General features: G+C 36.2%; 1 protein-coding gene across 1 annotated transcript in view; it reads left to right on the top strand.

Annotated features, from left to right (window-relative positions):
- ZNF236 (zinc finger protein 236) overlaps nt 1-20,672 on the top strand; it is a 188,371-nt gene that overhangs the window by 53,311 nt on the left and 114,388 nt on the right. The window contains 6 exon segments of the mRNA XM_043976777.1: nt 2,318-2,464; nt 4,091-4,162; nt 12,862-13,065; nt 14,133-14,361; nt 16,210-16,482; nt 20,160-20,363. Coding sequence (XP_043832712.1) covers nt 2,318-2,464; nt 4,091-4,162; nt 12,862-13,065; nt 14,133-14,361; nt 16,210-16,482; nt 20,160-20,363 — 1,129 coding nt within the window.

Raw genomic sequence — 20,672 nt, 5'->3', positions numbered from 1 at the left:
ATTGAGATCATAGAAGGCAAGAACTATTGATTTTCCTCTCTGTATACCTACTGTATATCATAGTATATCATACTAGGAGATTAATGAGTATTTGTTAAGTAACTGAATTGAATTGTAGCCTTACAGTCATGAAAATTTCATTTTATTTTTCACTATCTTCAAAGTTGTATATACATTTTTGAAGTATTTCATTGAAATTGTGGGTCCATTCAGACACATCTGGTGAAAAATGGCTTTGGATAGCATACACTCTGAGCTATTAAAAGTTGATATTTGAATACATATGGAAGAATTTATTATAAATGTGGAGGTTCTACAAGTTGTCCTTTTTATGTATGACATTATGTTATATTTCATCAAACAAGAATATACTATAGGACTGCCTCATTGAGGTCCATAACAACTTGAAACAGATAATTTTTAACAATCTACATATCAAAAGGGTTATAACATGCTATTCTTTAAGAAAACCGAAATTGGTCTGTCTCTACATGTTTCTCTGACATATATTCAAAATGGAGACTAAGCTGGTGCCAGAATTGAATATAAAGAAGACATCAGGCTGTATTACATCTGAAAAATTACTTATCTCTTTTGACCATCTTAAATTGTTCCCTAACATAAAAACTCTTTCTAACACCATTCATTAATCTCATGATGGTTGTGAAATTGTTGCTTTAAATTCAATTATTACATGTATTTAGATCTTTATATCCAGCCATGTTAACTTATTTGCAACTCTTGTTGCCTGCTACATATCCCTGCTTGAGGCCTCTCAAACTCAACATTCCAAAATGGAATTTATTATTTGCATCCTCTCCCTTTCTGCCAAATAGCTCTGTTTCTCTTGAAGTCATTATCATGCTTGCACTAATCAGGCTTGCAACCTTACAGTCATTCTAAGTTCTTAACTTTTACTCATTGACCTATTTCTTGGTTGGGTGTTGTCAGTTCAACCAATACAACATCCTTTGCATCTGTCTCCCTTGGACTCAAAAGGCATACTAAGACCATAGTCCAGCCCATTGTCACATCTCACGTGGACTATTATATTAGATGCAGAACTGCCAGTCGTATAGTCTCTCCCCTCTATAATATATCCTTTTCTCCTCAGGTACAGGTCTGATCATGTCATTTTTCTTTCACAAATCTTTAGTGGCTCCCTGTTGCTTTTAGGATAACATTCAAAACTCCTTATCATGCCATTTAAAGCCTTATCTCATGTAACTCCTCTTTTTGCACTGTATTCTAGCTCAGTCTTATTAGCTGTCCCCTGAACTTGACATTCTTGGAATTTACTTGGAATTCACGTCTTTTTAGAATCTTTTGTGTTCTTCAGTGCTCAGTTTCAAATTCTACCTCCTATAAAGCCTTTCCTGATTCCCATCAGTTGTTAATTTTGTCTCCTTCCTTGTTTTTACTTATCTGCATTCATCTGTCAGTAGACTGTAAGCTCCTTAAGGGCAGTGAACTTTTGGAGGGTTTTTGGTATTTGAATCCCAAGAGCTTAGCAAAGTAGTGTCTTACACTTAGTACCAATACTTTTCCAGTGACGTTATGTGTTCAAAAGTCATGCATCCTTCAAAGATTTGAAGTTGAGAATTATACAAGGAGCCATTGAAAGGAGGATCATATGTATGAGCACCTGTGTGCTTTACAAATGAGGAATTATCCAGGAGAACTGGTATAATGGGCATTATTAAAGAAGTGTACTTTTGAAAAAGATGGCTTGGGCACATGGAGAGCTAGCTTATGGACTTCACTTTTATCTTTAGCAATATGAAGAGAAGGCTCAAAGAAGGCAGCCAGAATGTTGGTGGACCTCTGAATTAAATATTTGATTTAACAGGGTTGAGGATAGACAGGCACCAAAGAATAATCCTTCATTCTTACCATGTGACCAGTACATATATATTTTTTTGCTTTGACTTCTTTGATATCTTTGTACAACCTTTGCATAATTTATTACTTGTGATGTGTTCTAAAAGTTGAAAAGGATTGGTGGGTAAGTTTGAGTTGCAGTCAAAAAGGGAATATACACATTATTGAGCTGTTGGAATATAATGTAATCTTTATTTTCTACTATCTGTCTCATGTTAAAATATATGGAATGCAGGGGTGGTATTCAGTTTAAACAAAATCAAAGAAAAATTCTCACTGTTGCCCCCCAAAAAAGTAGGGTTCAGTTTCCCTAGTTTTGTTTGTCTGGGAAAATTTATTAGAATGGAATTTTGATTGTTGTGGGCATGTTTACTATAAATTAATATTGAATAAATAATTGTAATCTAATTGTTCTTTTCTAAAACAATTCTTTAAGGTCAAGAATGGTCCTACGTATAATTGCACAGAATGCAGTTGTATATTCAAAAGTTTAGGTAGCTTAAATACTCATATCAGCAAGATGCATATGGGTGGACCACAGAATTCATCAAGTTCTACTACAGAGACCACTCATGTTACAACGGTAATGTAGTTTATTAAAACATTACAGATAGTTCATTCACAGACCTTTATATAGATTTTTATGTAATGCAAATTTGCTTGTGGATGGGAAGGGAAGGGAGCCATGCCTGTATAGTGGGAGGAGGCTGGTATATGGTTCAAGGATACTTGGGGACCAGGAACAGAGAAGGGAGAGCAAGAACACATGAGGGTCAGAGCCAGCCATGTTGGGGCCAGGCCAGAACTATGAGGAAGACCAGGGGATTGGGGGAGGGGGAACAGGACAGATATGTGGGGGCTAGACAGACAGGAGAGGATGGGATACAGGTTGGGGCCAAGAACAGCCTCCTGAAGGAAGGAAGATTAGAAGGGGGCGGGGGGCGGCGTGTCACAGAAGGGGAAAAGGTCTCCTCTCTTGGTGCTGGAGGTCTCATTCCAAGCCCTGATCCAATGGTAGCAGGGTCTCTCTATGGTCCTTTCTTCTGCTTTCCCTTGGAGTGGTGGTGGTGGTTGATTATTAGGGGGGTGGGGATGAGGGGAGCAGCCATGGAATACTAAACTGAAGGGCAGGAATGGAGAGAGAGAGAGAGAGAGAGCGAGCGAGCGAGAGCGTAGTACTGTACAGTAAAGTTACCACAGATGTTTTTTTTGAATGCAGATTTCTTTGGGAATTCTTAAAATAAAATTTGCATAATGCAAATTTATGTGAAAAGCTAGAACTTTCTGTACATTAATTCTTTGTTATATGAATATTTTAAAAGTTGACAAAGTTGAATTTCTTCATGAAGGGGTATTCTTGATAGATCATTGGTTACTGGGAGAAAAGTTATGTTTCTTTGTTTAAAGAAATACTGGGGGCAGCTAGGTAGTGCAGTAGATAAAGCACTGGCCCTGGATTCAGGAGGACCTGAGTTCAAAGCCAGCCTCAGACACTTGATATTTACTAGCTGTGTGACCCTGGGCAAGTCACTTAAGCCTCATTGCCCCACAAAAAAAAAAAAAAAAAGACTCATTTGGTGCAGCTAGGTGGTGTAGTGGATAAAGCACTGGCCTTGGATTCAGGAGGACCTGAGTTCGAGTCTGGCCTCAGACACTTGACACTTGCTAGCTGTGTGACCCTGGGCAAGTCACTTAACCCTCATTGCCCTACAAAAACAAAAAAACAAAACAAAACAAAAAAGAAATACTAATTCACCCCAATTAATAGACATGCATCAGAATTAGAGAAAATAAAATATGTAACCATTCATTTACAAAAGTCATATAGTTGCATTAAATTTACTAATAACGATATGAATTGGGATATCTAGGTGGTACAGTGGATAAAGCACCAGCCCTGGATTCAGGAGGACCTGAGTTCAAAACCAGCCTCAGACACTTGACATTTACTAGCTGTGTGACCCTGGGCAAGTCACTCAACCCTCATTGCCCCGCCAAAAAAAAGAAAAGAAAAAAAAATAATGACATGAATTATAGTTACTCATTTCCTTATTCCATAAATTAAGAAGTTATTTTTCTTTAAGGGTTAAATTTTCCATGCCCGAAGTGAAAATTTTTCCTAAATTGTGTATGCTTTGTGGGAACAAAATAATTATTTCTAATGCTTGTTCTTTTTTTAATATTCTTTTTTTGCTGCTTTTGTTTTTAGGATTCAATATCCCAGTCTCAAAGTACTGCTTCTACTACACTGTTACAGCCAGTTGATAATAAATGGAAAAATGTAAGTATAGAATTATATAAGTAGCATTAAGATAAAAATGACCCTGGCAGTTACGTGATAATCTCAAAAGTTTACTTTATGCTTATTGATAAAACTGATTGTAAAAGAAAGAGTTCTGTTAAATGAATAACTCCCTACTAGTAATGGAAATATATCCACTTTCTTTTTTATTGCCTTTGTAATGTCTCATTTTTTAATTTCTTGCTTTTGCTTTGGGGATATTTTACAGCTTATTTGGTCCCAGACAGGGAATAGATTTTAATTAAAAATTGGTAAATTTTAGAGATTCTACTTTAAGGAATAGCCTAAAGCTTTAAACTCATCCATCCATACTCTTTTGATTATCTTTCTTGTAATTAATAGCACAGATTTGTGAGGCAACCAATGGGGATTTGAGTTATGGTAATTGTGGACTAGAAAAAATCCAGTTGCCATATATGTGGTATTGAACACACTGAACCAATAGTGAATTAACAACTGGAGTAAACTACTTGTTGTTTTATCATTGAGACAAAATCATTTAAGGGCCTCATTGATATTTTTAAAATCACATAATTTGATGTGGAGATTTATCTGTATCCATGTCTTATGTCTATATATATTATAACTATTTCACAAGTCCACATAGTACTTAATTGAACAGTATGTAAGTACATATTTAAGATTCAGTCTGGGGGCAGCTAGGTGGCACAGTGGATAATGTATTGGCCCTGGATTCAGGAGTACCTGAGTTCAAATCCAGCCTCGGACACTTGACACTTACTAGCTGTGTGACCCTGGGCAAGTCATTTAACCCTCATTGCCCAGCCAAAAAAAAAAAAAAAAAGATTTAGTCATGTCTTGACTCTTCATCACCCCTTCTCAGGTTTTACTGGGAGGATACTGGAGTGGTTTGCCATTTCCTTTTCCAGTTCATTTTACAGATGAGGAAAATGAGGTAAACAAGGGTTAAGTGACTTGCCCAGGGTCATATGCACAGAGCTAGTAAGTGTCTGGGGCTAGATTTGAACTCAGAAAGATAAGTCTTCCTGACTCCAGGCCTGGCACTCTATCCACTGCACTATCTAGTTGCCCATTTAAGGTGCTTAGATTATAATAAATTTTACACACACACACACACACACACTCTCACTCACTCTCTCGCTCTCTCTCTTAATAGAAAGGCACCTGGCTGTTTTGAAACACATTGCAAACTACATTACTGGTTGGTTATGTGGAGATAATTATAGGTTTGTTATGTATCCTCATGAAATCATAAGAAAGTAATAATGTAGCTCCTTTGGCAAACTTGTGAGGTAGAAAAGCCTCTCCTCCAGTCAGTGAATCATCAAGTTCCTCCTATGTATGAGGTACAGCACAGGGGATACAAAGACAAAAAAAGTAGCAGGAGTAGCTGCAGTAGCAATAGCTGCCACCACTGCCACCACTGCCACTGCTTCCACCATTGTTGTCACCACAACAGCTAGCATTTATTACTTTGTGCCTGGAACTTTGTTTAGTACTTTGTGATTAGCTCATTCAATTCCCATAACAACTCTGAGCGATAGTTGCTGTTATTATCATCCCTGTTTTACACACGAGGAAACTGAGGCAAATGAGTTAACATGACCCAGGGTCACACATCTAGTAAATGTCTAAGGCCGGATCTGAACTTGGCCTAACTCTAGGCCTGGCATTATATCCACTGTGCCACCTAAATATTTTTGGCCTTATGTATTTTACATTATCACTGGGGAAACAGTATACTTATATATAGTCACATACAAAATACATACAAAGCAGATTCAAGGTAAACTTTGGGGAGGACGATGATTCAGGAAAAACTTCATGTGGTGGTTGACACGAGCTGAGTCTTGAAGAAGATTAGAGGGTCTGAGAAGCAGAGATGAAGGAGAAGATAATTACAGGCATGAGGAAGATAGCCAGTGTGAAAAACAACAAGAATACCATAATGGCTTGGTTATATTGTCTGAGAAGAGGAATAATATTTCTTTAAGGCTGATAAATTAGGATAGGGCCATGTTGTAAGAACAGAAAAGTGTGGATATTTTGCAATTTGCATTCAGATTACTGGAAAAATACTCATTAATAAAATTAGATGAATGTGATATTTTATATATTCCTGGTTTTAACTTAAGAATGATGGACGTTAACCTTTAAGAAATAGAGCATTAGTTTTGTGTTATGGTCATTTGGGGGAGGTAGAAGAAGAGGGGGACAAGGGACTGAAAAAGAAGAAAAGGGATCCAGAGAACTATGCTAGATTTTGATATGAATGCATTTGAGATAAGCTATGCTGATCACAAGTTGGCTTTTGGTATTGAGTTCATTTTTCTTTTGGAATAGTGATTTTGTCAGTGCAATGAGAAAACTGTCTTCCATTACGGATCAGCAGTTATGATATAACTTAGTCTTAGAGAGTTACCTGGGTCACAGTGCCATTAAGTGAATTCTTTAAGCTTAATAGTCAACATTTGTCAGAAGTGGGACATGAGCCCAGATTTTTCTGTGCCAGACTGTAAGACTTGCTCCTTATTTGTTTTCCCTTCCTGCTTCTTATAATTGATTGCTATCTATTAATGTTCTTTTTCTTTCTTTCTTCTTTCTTTTTTTTTTTTTTGTGGGGCAATGAGGGTGAAGTGACTTGCCCAGGGTCACACAGCTAGTAAGTGTCAAGTGTCTGAGGCTGGATTTGAACTCAGGTCCTCCTGAATCCAGGGCTGGTGCTCTATCCACTGTGCCACCTAGCTGCCCCCTATTAATGTTTTTTTTTTTTTTAAGACTGGTATTCTTAACCCTTTTTTGTGAATATCTTTGGCAGTTTGGTCAAACCTATGGATACTTTTTCATAAGATATTTTGAATGCATAAAATACATAGGATTGCAAAGGAAACCAATTTAAATAAAGATGTAATTTTCTTCCCATCTAAGTTCACAGGCACCCTGAAGTCTATCCATGCATCTCCTCTAGATCTGTGGACCCTAGGTTAAGAACCTTTATTTTAAGGGGAAAATGCTTTGAAATCCAAATTATCTAACACTTCCTTTTTAAAAAATGGCAAACCTCTTTCCTAACTTTATTTTCACACTTCAAATTTTAACTTTGAAGGAAAAGTTTAGTTTACCATGAACCCTATCAATGATAGGTATGTGTTGAAGAGTTAGTTTGGTTTTAGAAATATTTTTACAGCTGTTTATAAAGCTCTTGGTAGCTAGGGGGCCCAATGGATATTGCCAAGCCTGGAGTTAGGAAAAACCTAATCTTCCTGAGTTTAAACCTGGTCTTAGACACTTAATATGTGTATGACCCTGGACAAATCTCTTAACCCTGTTTGCTTTAGTTTCCTAATCTGTAAAATGAATGAGAGAAAAGAAATAGCACAGTATTCTAATATCTTTGCCAAGAAAACCACAAATGGGGTTAGGAAGAGTCATATGCCACTAAAAATGACTGAACAACAACATAAAGGCTTTTAGTCCTTAGATCTCTTTAATATAAAAGTTGTCATATTCTCTTTCGCTTTAAGAACTCAAGATTGCTTAAAGTTACAGTGAAGCAAGCATTTCTTTAATTGTTCTGAGGTCATACCCTCAATCCTATTTCCGATTTAAAAAATTTGTATTTTAAATCAGTTTATCTTAATGGAAACAGCCAAAGAAGTAATGTAAAGATATATTTGAGAATGAACTAACTTGTTTACTACACCTCTATTGCTCAAACTACCAGAAATAATAATTTCTGAACGCTATAGAGAATCTTTGGGTTTACTCCTACAGCTGATTTAAGGCACTAAAATCCTCAAAACTTCTTAGATTTCCCTGCTTACCTAAAAAGGTAGTGTAAAGAAGGGGAAGTTTGAGCATGTGAGGTTTTTTGTTTTTTTAAATTTTTGACCCATGACCTTGTACTTTGGGGTATTGGCAGTTATCCAGGTACTTAAGCTTTAAACTCTGGATACTAAATTTATTAGTTGAAAATTGGGTTTCTCAGGAAAAGGCTAGTAGTTCAATTTTAACCTCCTCTATATTAAAATCATTGGAAGAATCATCTAACAAAATAGTTCTGCAATACATGATATAAATATTCCAAAAGACTTTGTCTTATTACTTGCTGGTTATATGTTCCTATGTCCTGAAAAGCCCCATTTTTATCTAGAACAATTTCTCACTGTTAAAAACATTATGATTTAGTTAGTGTGAAGCATTATTTCCATTTAATTCCATTGAAATATATTGTGAGGAGCCTTGGAAGATATTTATTTTGCCCTGTCAAAATTTATTGTTAATCTATTTCATCCACACTCTTCAATTCCTTGCAGTTTGGAGCCTCAGCTAATAGTCATTTAACACACTTCAAAAAGCAATACTCATTAGGATATATATAGTTAAAATTTGTTTTTAACATTATATTTTAGGAAAAATAATAGCATTTATTAAATACTATGTGCCATGCCCTATATCAACCACTGGGGATACAAAGAAAGACTAAAAAACAGTCCCCCCTATCAAGGAGCTCACATTCAAATGGGGGAGACAACATGTAAATAATTTTGTACTTAGAAGATATATACAGGGTAAAATGGAAGTCGTCTTAGAGGAGATACACTAGTGGTGGGGGAACTTGGGAAAGGCTTCTTGCAGAAGGTAAGACTGATCTGAGGCTTGAAGGAAGTAAGGAAAGGCATTAAGTGGAGGCAAGCAGGCAGCACATTCTAGGCATAGAGGACAACTAGTGAAAATGCCCAGAGTTAGGAGTTGTGATGCATACAGCTCTAGTATGCCAAGGAAACCAGTGTTGCTAGATCATGGATTATGTGAACTGGAGTAAAGAATAAAGAAATTAGAAAGATTGGAAGGAGCTAGGTTGTGAAGGGCGCTATTAGCCAAACAGAAGATTTTATGTTTGAGTGTATTTGGAGTAATTGAGAGTGACTTGAGTTTGAGTAGGGGAGTGACATGGTTATGCCTGTGCTGTTAGAAGATCACTTTGGCAACTGAATAGAGGATTAAGTGGAATGGGGAGAGAATTGAGGCAAATAGACCAACCAACAGGCTATTGCAATAGTGTAAGTGTGAGGAGATGAGGGCCTGTACTACATTGATAGGTGTGTGAGTATAAACATGCAGATGTATATGAATGATATTTAAGAGATATAAATCAACAAGACTTGGTACCAGGTTGGGTATAAGGTGTGACACAGAATGAAGAGTCAAGGATGACATTTAGTTTTGGGGGCCAGAAACAGGAAGAATGGTGGTACTCTTTTTTTTTTTTTTTGCTGGGCATTGGGAGTTAAGTGACTTGCCCAGGGTCACACAGCTAGTAAGTGTCAAGTGTCTGAGGCCAGATTTGAACTCAGGTACTCCTGAATCCAGGGCTGGTGCTTTATCCACTGTGCCATCTAGCCACCCCAACAGCAGAGTATTTATTTATTTATTTGTTTGTTTGTTTTGCAGGGCAATGGGGGTTAAGTGACCTGCCCAGGGTCACCCAGCTAGTAAGTGTCAAGTGCTTTATCCACTGCACCACCTAGCTGCCCCTGAATGGTGGTACTCTTGATGGTGAAAGTGAAGTTAGGAAGAAGTGAGGGTTTGGGGGGGGTGAGATAACAAGTTAAGTTTTTTTACTTTTTGAGTTCAAGATGTCTGCAGGACATCCACTTTGAGATGTTCATTGGGTAGTTAGAGATAATGAGTTTGGATATCAGGAGAGAGGTTAGAGCTAGAAAAATAGATCTGAGATTTATATGCATAGAGATGATAATTGAATCCATAGGGATTTATGAGATCACTAAGCAGGATGGTATAGCAGGAGAAAAGGGCCCTTGAGAGTCTTGAGGTGACATGACCCGAATGGAAATCTAGCAAGGAAGACTATGGAGTGTTAGATAAAGGGGAGTGGGGACTGAAGTGTGTCATGAAAGCTTAGGGAGAGGTACCCCACCTCACACCTAACCAGATTGACTAATGTGACAAAAAAGGAAAATAATGAATGTTGGAGAAGCTGTGAAAAAATTGGAACACTAATGCATTGTTGGTGGAGTTGTGAACTGATTCAACCATTCTGAAGAGCAATTTGCAACTGTGTCCAAAGGGCTTTGGGGCTGTACATACATACCCTTTGACCCAGTAAAACCACTACTAGGTCTATATCCCAAAGAGATCATAAAAATGGGGAAAGGGTCCACATGTATAAAAATATTTCTATCAGCTCTCTTTGTGGTAGCAAAGAATTAGAAATTGAGGAAGATTTCCCATCAATTGGGGAATGACTGAACAAGTTGTGGTATATGAATGTAATGGAATACTATTGTGCTGTAAGAAATGATGAGCGGGCAGATTTCAGAAAAATCTGGGAAGACTTAAGTGGACTGAAGTGAGCAGAACCAGAAGAAGAACATTGTACATAGTAACATCAACACTGTGTGATGATCGTCTGTGATAGACTTAGCTTTTCTCAGCAATACAACGATCCAAGAAAGGACTCATGATGGGAAATGCTCTCAACATCCAGAAAAAAGAACTGTGGAATCTGAATGCTGATTGAACCATACTGTTTCTACTTTTGTTGTTGTTTTCTTTTTTGATGTTTTCCCCCTTTGTTCTGACTTTTTTCACAACATGACCAATGCAGAAATATGTTTAATGGGATTGTGCATATATAACCTATATCAGATTGCTTTCTGTCTTGGGGACTGGGGAGGGAAGGCAGGGAGGGAGAAGAATTTGGAATTCAAAATGTTATAAAAACATATTGAAAACTATCTTTACATGTAACTGGAAAGAAATAAAATATTTTAAAGATTAAAAAAAAAGAAAACTTAGGGAGAAGAGAGTATCAAGGAGAAGAGGGTGATTAACAATATCAAAAGCTATGGAGATCAAGGATGAAGACTGAGAAAAGGCCATTGATTTGGCAATTAAGAAATCATTAGTAACTTTGCAGTTTCATTTGAATATTGAAGTCAGAAGCTAGATTGCAGAGAGTTTACAGTTGAATGAGAGAAGGAAAAGTGGAAATATCAATTATACATATCTTTCTCCAGGAGTTTAGGTGTAAAAGTGAAGAGAGGTGTAAGATGATAGATGGCAGGAATAGTTGGATCAAATGAGGATTTTAAAGGGGTTTTTGTTTTTGTTTTTGGTTAATGATAAGGGTGTATTTTTAGGCAGCATGGAAGCAGCCATTCAGGAGATATTGAAGATGAGTGAAAGTGGGAATGATAGAGGGGCTAATCTACTGGGTCAGATAGGATAGATAGGATGAAGGGTGCACATAGAAGGTTTTATTTTGGTACAAAAGGTCACTTCATTTGAGACAGCTGTGAAGGAGGAGATCTTTGAGGAAGACATTTTAGTGATATCGAGTGAGGAGTTGAGAAAAAGGGATCTCACAGTGAGGTATGAGGCAAGAGAGTGGAGGCTTGAGGAGAAAAGCCTTGCATTAGTCAGTGTGCCAGTAAGGTAGTTACTCCTTTAGGGAGGTGTTAAAGGACTGCGTTGCTACAGTGTCTCCATTCAGTAGCATTAAATAGTAATGAAGGAAGTGGAAAGTGGGGATTAACAAGGCATGGTGGGTCACAGCTAGTGTCAAGTGTCTGAGGTCAAATTTGAACTCAGGTCCTCCTGAATCCAGGGTTGGTGCTTTATCACCACTGCACCACCTAGCTCCCCCTATCTTCTGCCCTTTAAAGTGATCTCGGATATTCAAACAGTACAGGAATTTGCTGAATATTCCTTTATGAAGTCATTTCAACCTTGTTGTCAAGATCAGTCATTTAAAATGTGCATCTTTGGAACTTGAACTGAATTTTCCTATAGAAATATTCCTATAAAGACTTTAGGAATCCAGACAATCTCACAAAAGTGTATAGGATATAGCTGACCCATATTTTTCATAGACTTAATAGGTTCTAACTAATATTTATCATTGTTTCTATGGAAAAATGTGTTCCAAATTCTAAATAGGGAAGCCAAGAACATATTTTTTACTCTGGTGGTCCCAGTAACAAGAAGGTTTTTGCCATCTGGAGTGGGGTTTCTCTCCTTCTTCTGTTATTTCCTCTTACACACAGATAAACAGACAGACAGACGTACACAAACTCATATATTTTCCACCTGGTTCCTAACTCTATCACAGAATGGGGAGATTACTGATCTTGGGGGCTTTGAGGGTGGGAAATGGAAAGAGGGCTTTGGCATGGATATATAGAGGGAAGGTCGGGGATTCTGGCAACTAAAATTATGGGAACTAGGACTTTCAGAGAGGCAGATGGTGGGGGTGGGGGTGGGGAGTGTGTTGTGTGTGTGTGTGTGTGTGTGTGAGAGAGAGAGAGAGAGAGAGAGAGAGAGAGAGAGAGAGGTTAGAATTAGAGAAAGAAGGAAATGCTCAGGGTTAGAAATAGAGGAAGAGGGAGGGTATCAGAAGTGGAGGCTTCTTTGACAGCTTCTCCTGCAGGGCATGTGGGGTAGAAACATGATCTTGAATGGAGTTGCCTGCTGCAGACTAGAGGTTTCAGATCTCTTTAGTAAATTAGGAGTTTTGGTTGGATGAGGGGAAAACAATTATTATTTTATATAGGTCACTTGTACATCAAGTATTCCTAAGTAGTACACTGCCTATATTTCTTATGGAGAAAGTATTACAAAAAATAAAGTTAATTTTATTGTTTGCTTTATATAAATATTATGTATTTCAGGCTACACTTTTTCAGTCTTCACCTCTACCACAGACAGAAACCCCAGCAACTTCATCTGCAAGTCAGCAGGGGCCACAGGCAGTAACTGATGTCATCCAGCAGCTTTTGGAGCTGTCAGAACCAGGACAAGTTGAAACCAACTCATCTCCACAACCAGGCCAGCAACTAAATATTGCAGTGGGAATCAATCAGGACATTTTACAGGTGAATCATGTTTACATAGATTTATAGAAATACTATAATGCCTACTTAATTTATTATTATTTTAATACTTTGCTTTCCCCTGACTTTATAAAACGTAGTTATCAGCATTAAAAAGTAAAGTATATAGATTTTTTTAAACAATAATTTTGAATACACCATCTACTAAGTTATTGAGGGATTTCAGTCTCTGTCAGGAAGAGGGATACTTGCACTCAGGAAATTAGCAAATCTTTGAAGGACTGAGATGTGTGTGTATAGTGAAATAGTGCTTTTGCATTTGGTTTTTAACTGAGTGCAAAAATCTATATAATTTTATTTAAAATTTTCTATTTAGTATAAAAAGGGTTGTGAAACATTTATTGGTATTTCTTTTGAAGTAAATTTGGTAAAATAATACTGTCATTATTTAAGAGAGATTTTAGGAATATCTTATTGAAGATCCTTTTTCAAATACTAATGATTCAAATACTAAAGCTTCTGGTGATCAATATTGCTGTTTCAAACCAAACATAAAAAATTTTCATTCTAAGGAATTCTTTATGTGAATACATAAAGTACATAAATAAATGTTACAGGACATGTAAGGAGAGAGGATCTTTTAAAGTTTTCCAACTATTAATTTAACTTTCTTTCTACCCATATACTGCATTTACTAATACATATCTCCTCTACCCTGTCTTCATAATTATAAACAACTCCTCTCCATGGAAGATATCTTCATGAACCAAAGTGTCATGTTGAGTAGAGAATAATACTTTAAAAATAGTAAACATTCATAATACTACCCCCCAGTTATTCTAGTGTATTATTAATTTTTTATGGGAATTTAAATTTATATTATACAGTACTTTGGATGGAAGTGGGGTAAATTTTATAATAAGACCAGTGAGATATCAACTCATGGAAGCTTGTGACTTTCTACTTTGTAGTGATTGCTTTAGAAATATGAATTTTTGTTCATAATTAGAATTTCATTAAACAAATGTCATATAAGGTATTTGGAGGATATTACTCTCATAGGCAAATTTGGATTCTTTTATTAACCTTTTAGTTTTGTTCTATCTTAGCAAGCCTTAGAAAACAGTGGGCTGTCTTCAATTCCAGTTGCAGCACATCCTAATGACTCCAACCAAACTAAGACTTCTGCATCCCAGATTCAAAATCCAGATATTACCAATGTTTCAAATGAGCCATCTGACTCTACAGAAGCAGAACAAGATAAAGAACAGGAAGCTTCAGATAAATTGGATAAGAAAGAAAAGAAGATTATAAAGAAGAAGTCACCATTTTTGCCTGGTAATATTAGTAACATATTCAGTATTTGAAACAACTCTGGATAACATATGTTCTTAAACATTAGGAGAATGATATTTTCTTTTTTATAGTTAGATTTGTGTATGGATGTGCACATACATATACATATATGTAATTTTTCACCTAAAGTTAAATAACTACATTTTTGTTTGTTAACCTTTTTATTTGAAAAATAATTCTTCTCCACATACATATACACCCATATGTACATGCGTACACAGATATACATATACATATACACATACATGCATACACACTGTTTTGGGGGGGTATGCACATATTTCTGTTAATGGGATCACTATTCTTTCATGTTTGAGATATCTGGGTTATCTTGAGGATCATAGGATCATAGATTTAGAGCTGAATAGGACTTTAGAGAACATCTAGTTCAGCTTGTTTTATAGATTAGTGAATTGAGGCCAAGAGAGTTTACTTGCCTAATGTCACAGAGGCAAGATTATGAAGCCAACATAACCCAGAAAATATAACCTCTCCCTTCTTTGAATGTCATTAGCTCATTCTTTATAGTTTTCTTATAGTACTTAAACATTCTGTGTTATAACCTAGTTGTATGTGTGCTTTCCTCATCTCCAAACTGAATTATAAGTCCTTTGAAGGCAGGAACTATATCTTTGGGTATAGTGGTAGAAACATTGACCTTAGATTTTGGAAATCTGGTTTCTGTGCTACTCTGTTCTTACATACTGTGACTTGGCAGCTCTTGAATGATAGTTTTAATTCTCATGGTAAGTGAGATTGAAGTGATATGGGAAAGTCACTTTATTTCTCTGGACTCTTATTTTCATCTCTCACAAGGTTTATACTCAGTCAAGAAACATCAACCTTTTTTTGTTTTGTTTTGTTTTTTGTTTTTGCGGGGCAATGGGGGTTAAGTGACTTGCCCAGGGTCACACAGCTAGTAAATGTCAAGTGTCTGAGGCCAGATTTGAACTCAGGTCCTCCTGAATCCAGGGCCGGTGCTCTATCCACTGCACCACCTAGCTGCCCCAGAAACATCAACCTTTTAAAGAAGGTACTTTTTGGCGATATATTTAAAATCTAACTTTAGAAAGAATCATATATTATGTATTTATTACATATTTATTTTTTCAGTTGATACCAATGAGGTTTTCTACTGACATGTGTACTGAATTATACATTTTGATTATTTTATTTATACTATTTGTCAGGCATGTTGTAGGTGGGATTTTCATTTAGGTATGTGTTACACTAGCTTTTGAGATCTTATTTTGTATGTTTAAGTTAATATAATATGGTAAAAAGATCAAATAGTTATTATCTCCATAATTAATGAACAAGTATTAATGGCCTACTATGTAGGAGGAGGTACTAGCAGTAGGTAAAATAAGGAATAACTTTATGTAGAAGGTAGTGCTTGAGTAGAGTTAAAGCTAGCAAAGGATTTTAAGAGGGAGTGCGTTCCAAACATGGGAGACCCCAACCCTCTAACCTCCCTGGATCGTAGGCTTTGGAAGCTGTTCATTTTTATCTTTGTATCCTCAGTGCTTGTCACATAAGAGACAATTAACAAAATCCTCATTGATTCCACTAATAAAAATATGGATATCTTGAGAAAGATCTTTTTATTTCACATTTTTAAAAGAAAAGATTAATGTGATTACATTCCTGGAAATTCTTTTGCCAGGAGAGTTGGCATACCCATGTTGGACTGCTAAAGTCTCTTCTAGCTCAGGTTCCCTGATTTTAATCTTCTCTAATAGGAAAGTTAAAATAGTCCAAAATTAGGCTTGGCTGGGCTCATTTGTTTTCCTACTATGCAGGTGCATACTTTTTTATTTTTCTATGCAGGTTCAATTCGTGAAGAGAATGGAATAAGATGGCATGTGTGTCCGTACTGCACAAAAGAATTTAAAAAGCCCAGTGACCTAGTGCGCCATATTCGAATTCATACGCATGAAAAACCATTTAAATGTCCACAATGTTTCCGGGCCTTTGCTGTAAAGAGCACTCTTACTGCTCATATAAAAACTCACACTGGCATCAAAGCATTTAAGTGCCAATACTGTATGAAATGCTTTTCCACCTCAGGAAGCTTGAAAGTTCATATCAGACTTCATACAGGTAAGAATTAAACTATCTCCTGTTTGACAACTTGAAAAAAGACAACATGATATAGCATCTTTTGTTTTTGTTTTGTTTTGTTTTGGACAGTGTATCTGTTATCCAGTAAAACCCCAAATCGTGTGTGTGTGTGTGTGTGTGTGTGTGTGTGTGTGTGTTTCCCCCTAGAAAGTAATTAAGTATCAGTACTTTTATGTTCTAGTTCCCAGTTGTATATTTGAATTTTTGCTTGTTTGCAGGGCAATGAGGGTTAAGTGACTTGCCCAGGGTCACACAGCTAGTAAGTGTCAAGTGTCTGAGGCCGGATTTGAACTCAGGTCCTCCTGAATCCAGGGCCAGTGCTTTATATATACTGTGCCACTTAGCTGCCCTTGAATCACATAGGACCCTTAAAGATTACTGCTGCTAATGGATCATAATATCAAGTCAGAACAGCAGGTTGCTGTTTATTTTTCCAGATTGTGAATTTAGATGAATAGGTGTTTTTTTTTATTTAAAATACAAAATTGTAACATTTTAGTGTTCAGATACAAATTAACTATTATATTGGAAGATAATCATAGTTACAGGACAGAATGAGCCTAGTTAAAATTATTTTCATTTCAGAAGTTTTGAACTGTAGAGAGGGGAAAAAAAAATCTTTCTCTTTTCTTCCTGAATCACTCTTTTAAAAATGTAATAGTGGTTTTATCTGCTCCATGACATTGTCTTTGTGGGAGAAACCCTGTACCATAGGGTCTCTGTCTGCAAGCCTGCTATACAAATTGCAGTTTCTATATCCCTATTATATGTGGATTTGGAGTTAATGGTAATGCCTAATATATATTTTAGGTTACATCTTATAAAAGAGAAATTACGTATTCTTAGTAGACATAAGTACACAACATAATTTAGTAGTAATTTGTTAATAGCTCCATAATTTGTTTCCCAAATAAATTTGCATATTTATATTTCAGAGTTCTTAGGATCCATATTAACAGTGTTGGTACTCCCTCCTTTGGTATCTGTCAAAGTCTCTGCTGTACTTAGTGATATTTATGAATTATTGTCTAAAAAATATCATTATTCATTGAGTGTTGAACTTTCTGATGATGAGCTTTCTGCCAGTTTATCTAGTCTGCTTTTGAGATGATAGACACAGAGCCCAAACTTGAAGGCTTTTTACCATAGGAGTACCCACTGGAGCTTACACTTTGTTAGCATGTCTTAAAATATTCTAGGGTCAACACAATTCAAGAATCATTTTTAACTACTACTATGTTTAAGGCCACTATGCGAGATGCTGGAAACAGAGTGAAAGATAGTACCTACCTTCAGGAAGCTGTTGTCAGCAGCATCAAATCTTGCAAAGAAGCCAAAAAAGAGACCTGAAAATTTCATTTAGGAATTGACATCATTAATAACTTTGGAGAAATTAGCTTAAATTAATTAGTGAGGTCAGAAGCTAGATAACAAGAAATGAGCAGACTAGAAGTAGAAACATTACAGCATATAGCATTTTTTTGAGTTTGGCTGTTGAAGGAGGTGATAGAATGGGAGATGGCAGGGTTAAATGAAGATTTTTTTAAGGGTAGGGGACATATTGGAATATTTATAGGCCAATGAGGGGAAAAACAACCCTGTATATGAAGATTAGAAAGTAAAGAAGGATGATCAAAGAGGCAAGTCCTGGAGAAAATAGGGAATGGATCAAAGGCCCAAGTTGAGGGGTTTGGCTTTGAGGAAGAACACTACATCATCAGAAATTAAAGCAAGAAAGAGAATAGAGAAGAATGCCTCTGAAGGCTTTTGAGGTATGCAACAGTGGAGAAGAAAGTTAGATTCTTTTTTTTTCTGTGAGGTAGGAGGCGAGGTGCCCTTTTAAGGTGGGGCAATGACATAGGAAGTTTGAGAAGAGGTTTGAAATAGCAATTTTAAGGATTATGATAAGAGTACATCAGGGAACAACAAAAGTATTGTCCTGCACAATGAGGACCTAGTTTAGATTGGGAAAAGTAAATTTGTATTGGATCCATTTTTTTGACTTATTTATTTCAGTGACATTCAGAGACTTATTTCTGTGCCATGAGGCAGGATTGATTAGGAATTTAACATTTTTATAGTCAAAAGTGACCCATACTCTTTACTTCATATAAGTTATAAAATCTTTGTACATTATTTTAAATAGGCAAAAGAAAAACTATTTTTAATAGAAATAAATCAGCAAGAATTATTTGTGCCTATGTACTAAGCAGTATGCTAAGTACTGGGAATTCAAAGACAAAAATAACAGTCATTGCTTTCAAGGAACTTCTATTGGGGAAAACCATTGTTCATGTAAATATGTACAAAACAAATCTAAGGTAATTAGTGGGGAAATAGGGAGTGGAGAGGGAGGGAAAGAATAGGGTACTTGCAGCTGAGGAGTATCAGAAAAGGCTTCATGAAGAAAGTGGAGCTTGAGCTGAGAGGCAGTGAGAAGAAGATTTTTTCTAGTAGAATCTATTCAATGGCATGGAGTTCGGTGTTGAAATCCCCACTGTGAGCAACAGTAAGAAGTCCAGACTGAGTAGAGACTGTAGAGTTCATGAAAGGGGGAGTAATGTACAATAAATCTGGATGGGTAAGTGGTTGGAGCTAGGTTGTGAAGAGCTTTGAGTGCCAAACAGGAATTTATATTTGATTCTAGAGGTAATAGGAACCCATTAGATTTTATTGAACAGGTGAATGATGTGATCAAGCCTATACTTTAGGAAAAGCACTTTGGCAGCAATGTAGAGGATGGGAGTGGAGAGAGGGGAGATGAGGCAAGGAGAGCAATTAGTAGGTCATTACAATAGTCCTGGTAAGTTCTCTTGTAAAGGTGATCCATATGCAAAATTCTTGTAGTTTCCATTTTGAGGAGAAATATTAATACCTCAATGAGATCAGAAGATATATTTTATATCTAATTTAGGCTGTAACAGTTATAGATGCTAATTTTATGGCATTTTAGAATGCTAAAATTTATTTGCTTCCCTTTAAATTGAGTAATTTATTTAAAGAGTTATATTTATTATGCAATTGATATTTTATGAATTATTATTGTCCTGTTATAATATTTTTAAGGAGTATTAGTTTTAATTTTTTTATATTAAATGACATTAATTCATTTTAAATTTTATTGTTTTTAATAGTGACAAGGAAAGGTTGATAATATTTTTAAAAAGCCTCACTTTTAAAAATAGAAATAAATCAGCAAGAATTGTGTAACGATTGGAATAATGCCACCTGCTGGATACTTACTGTAGAAGAGTTCTGCCCATGAAGGGAAGGTCTTTGAGGGCAAGACCAGGAGTCAGGAAGTGACGTGGGCTAGTGGGAGGAGGAAGGAAGAGACTGGCGCTCAGTCTCGCGCTCTTTCCTCTGGACTCTGGTGGAGAGCGGAGCTAGAAATGTGCTCTCCCTTTAATAGATAGGAATCTAGGCCTTTCTCTCTCTTTACCAAATTCTTATTCTCCTTAATAAATGCTTAAAAGTCTAACTCTTGCTAAAGCTTATAATTTATTGGCGACCACTCATTAAATATTTTAGACAGACTAGCTAGAATTTTAGCCCTTAACAGATCTAGCTCCCTTCTCTGCCAGCCTCCTCAGGAATAAAATAACAAAAATAATAAAATAACACTTATGTACAATTTATGTCTTTGTTTCCATCAGGAGTTAGACCTTTTGCCTGTCCTCACTGTGACAAAAAATTTCGAACATCAGGTCATAGGAAGACCCATATTGCATCACACTTTAAGCACACTGAACTAAGGAAGTTGAGACATCAGCGCAAACCTGCCAAAGTTCGAGTAGGCAAGTCGAATGTTCCAGTGCCAGATATTCCTTTGCAAGAACCAATTCTCATAACTGACTTGGGTAAGTATATTAAATATTTTATTATTCATTGAATATTATTTCATTTTACTCCCTCTGGAATAGTTTATGTATTAGAGTCTGTGTAGTTGAGTTGGTTTGAACATTCTGTTAATTAAGTTATACTTATGGTGTTAGACCCCTTAAGATCCATTTATTGGTGACCTATGATAAAAAAAAAAAACAAATCTTGGTTACTTAAGTCTTTTAAATTTTTGAGTTTGGCTTAAGAGTATGACCAAGTGAGAATGTTTTCATGAATTTGTCACTCCATGTTCATGGGAGAAAAAAGATAAAGATTCAAACATTCCT

The sequence above is a fragment of the Dromiciops gliroides genome, chromosome 1 (genome assembly GCF_019393635.1).
Source record: "Dromiciops gliroides isolate mDroGli1 chromosome 1, mDroGli1.pri, whole genome shotgun sequence".
Classification (NCBI taxonomy): Eukaryota; Metazoa; Chordata; class Mammalia; order Microbiotheria; family Microbiotheriidae; genus Dromiciops; species Dromiciops gliroides.
The sequence above is the reverse complement of the archived record's forward strand: the minus strand, read 5'-3'. Positions and strand labels throughout refer to the sequence as shown.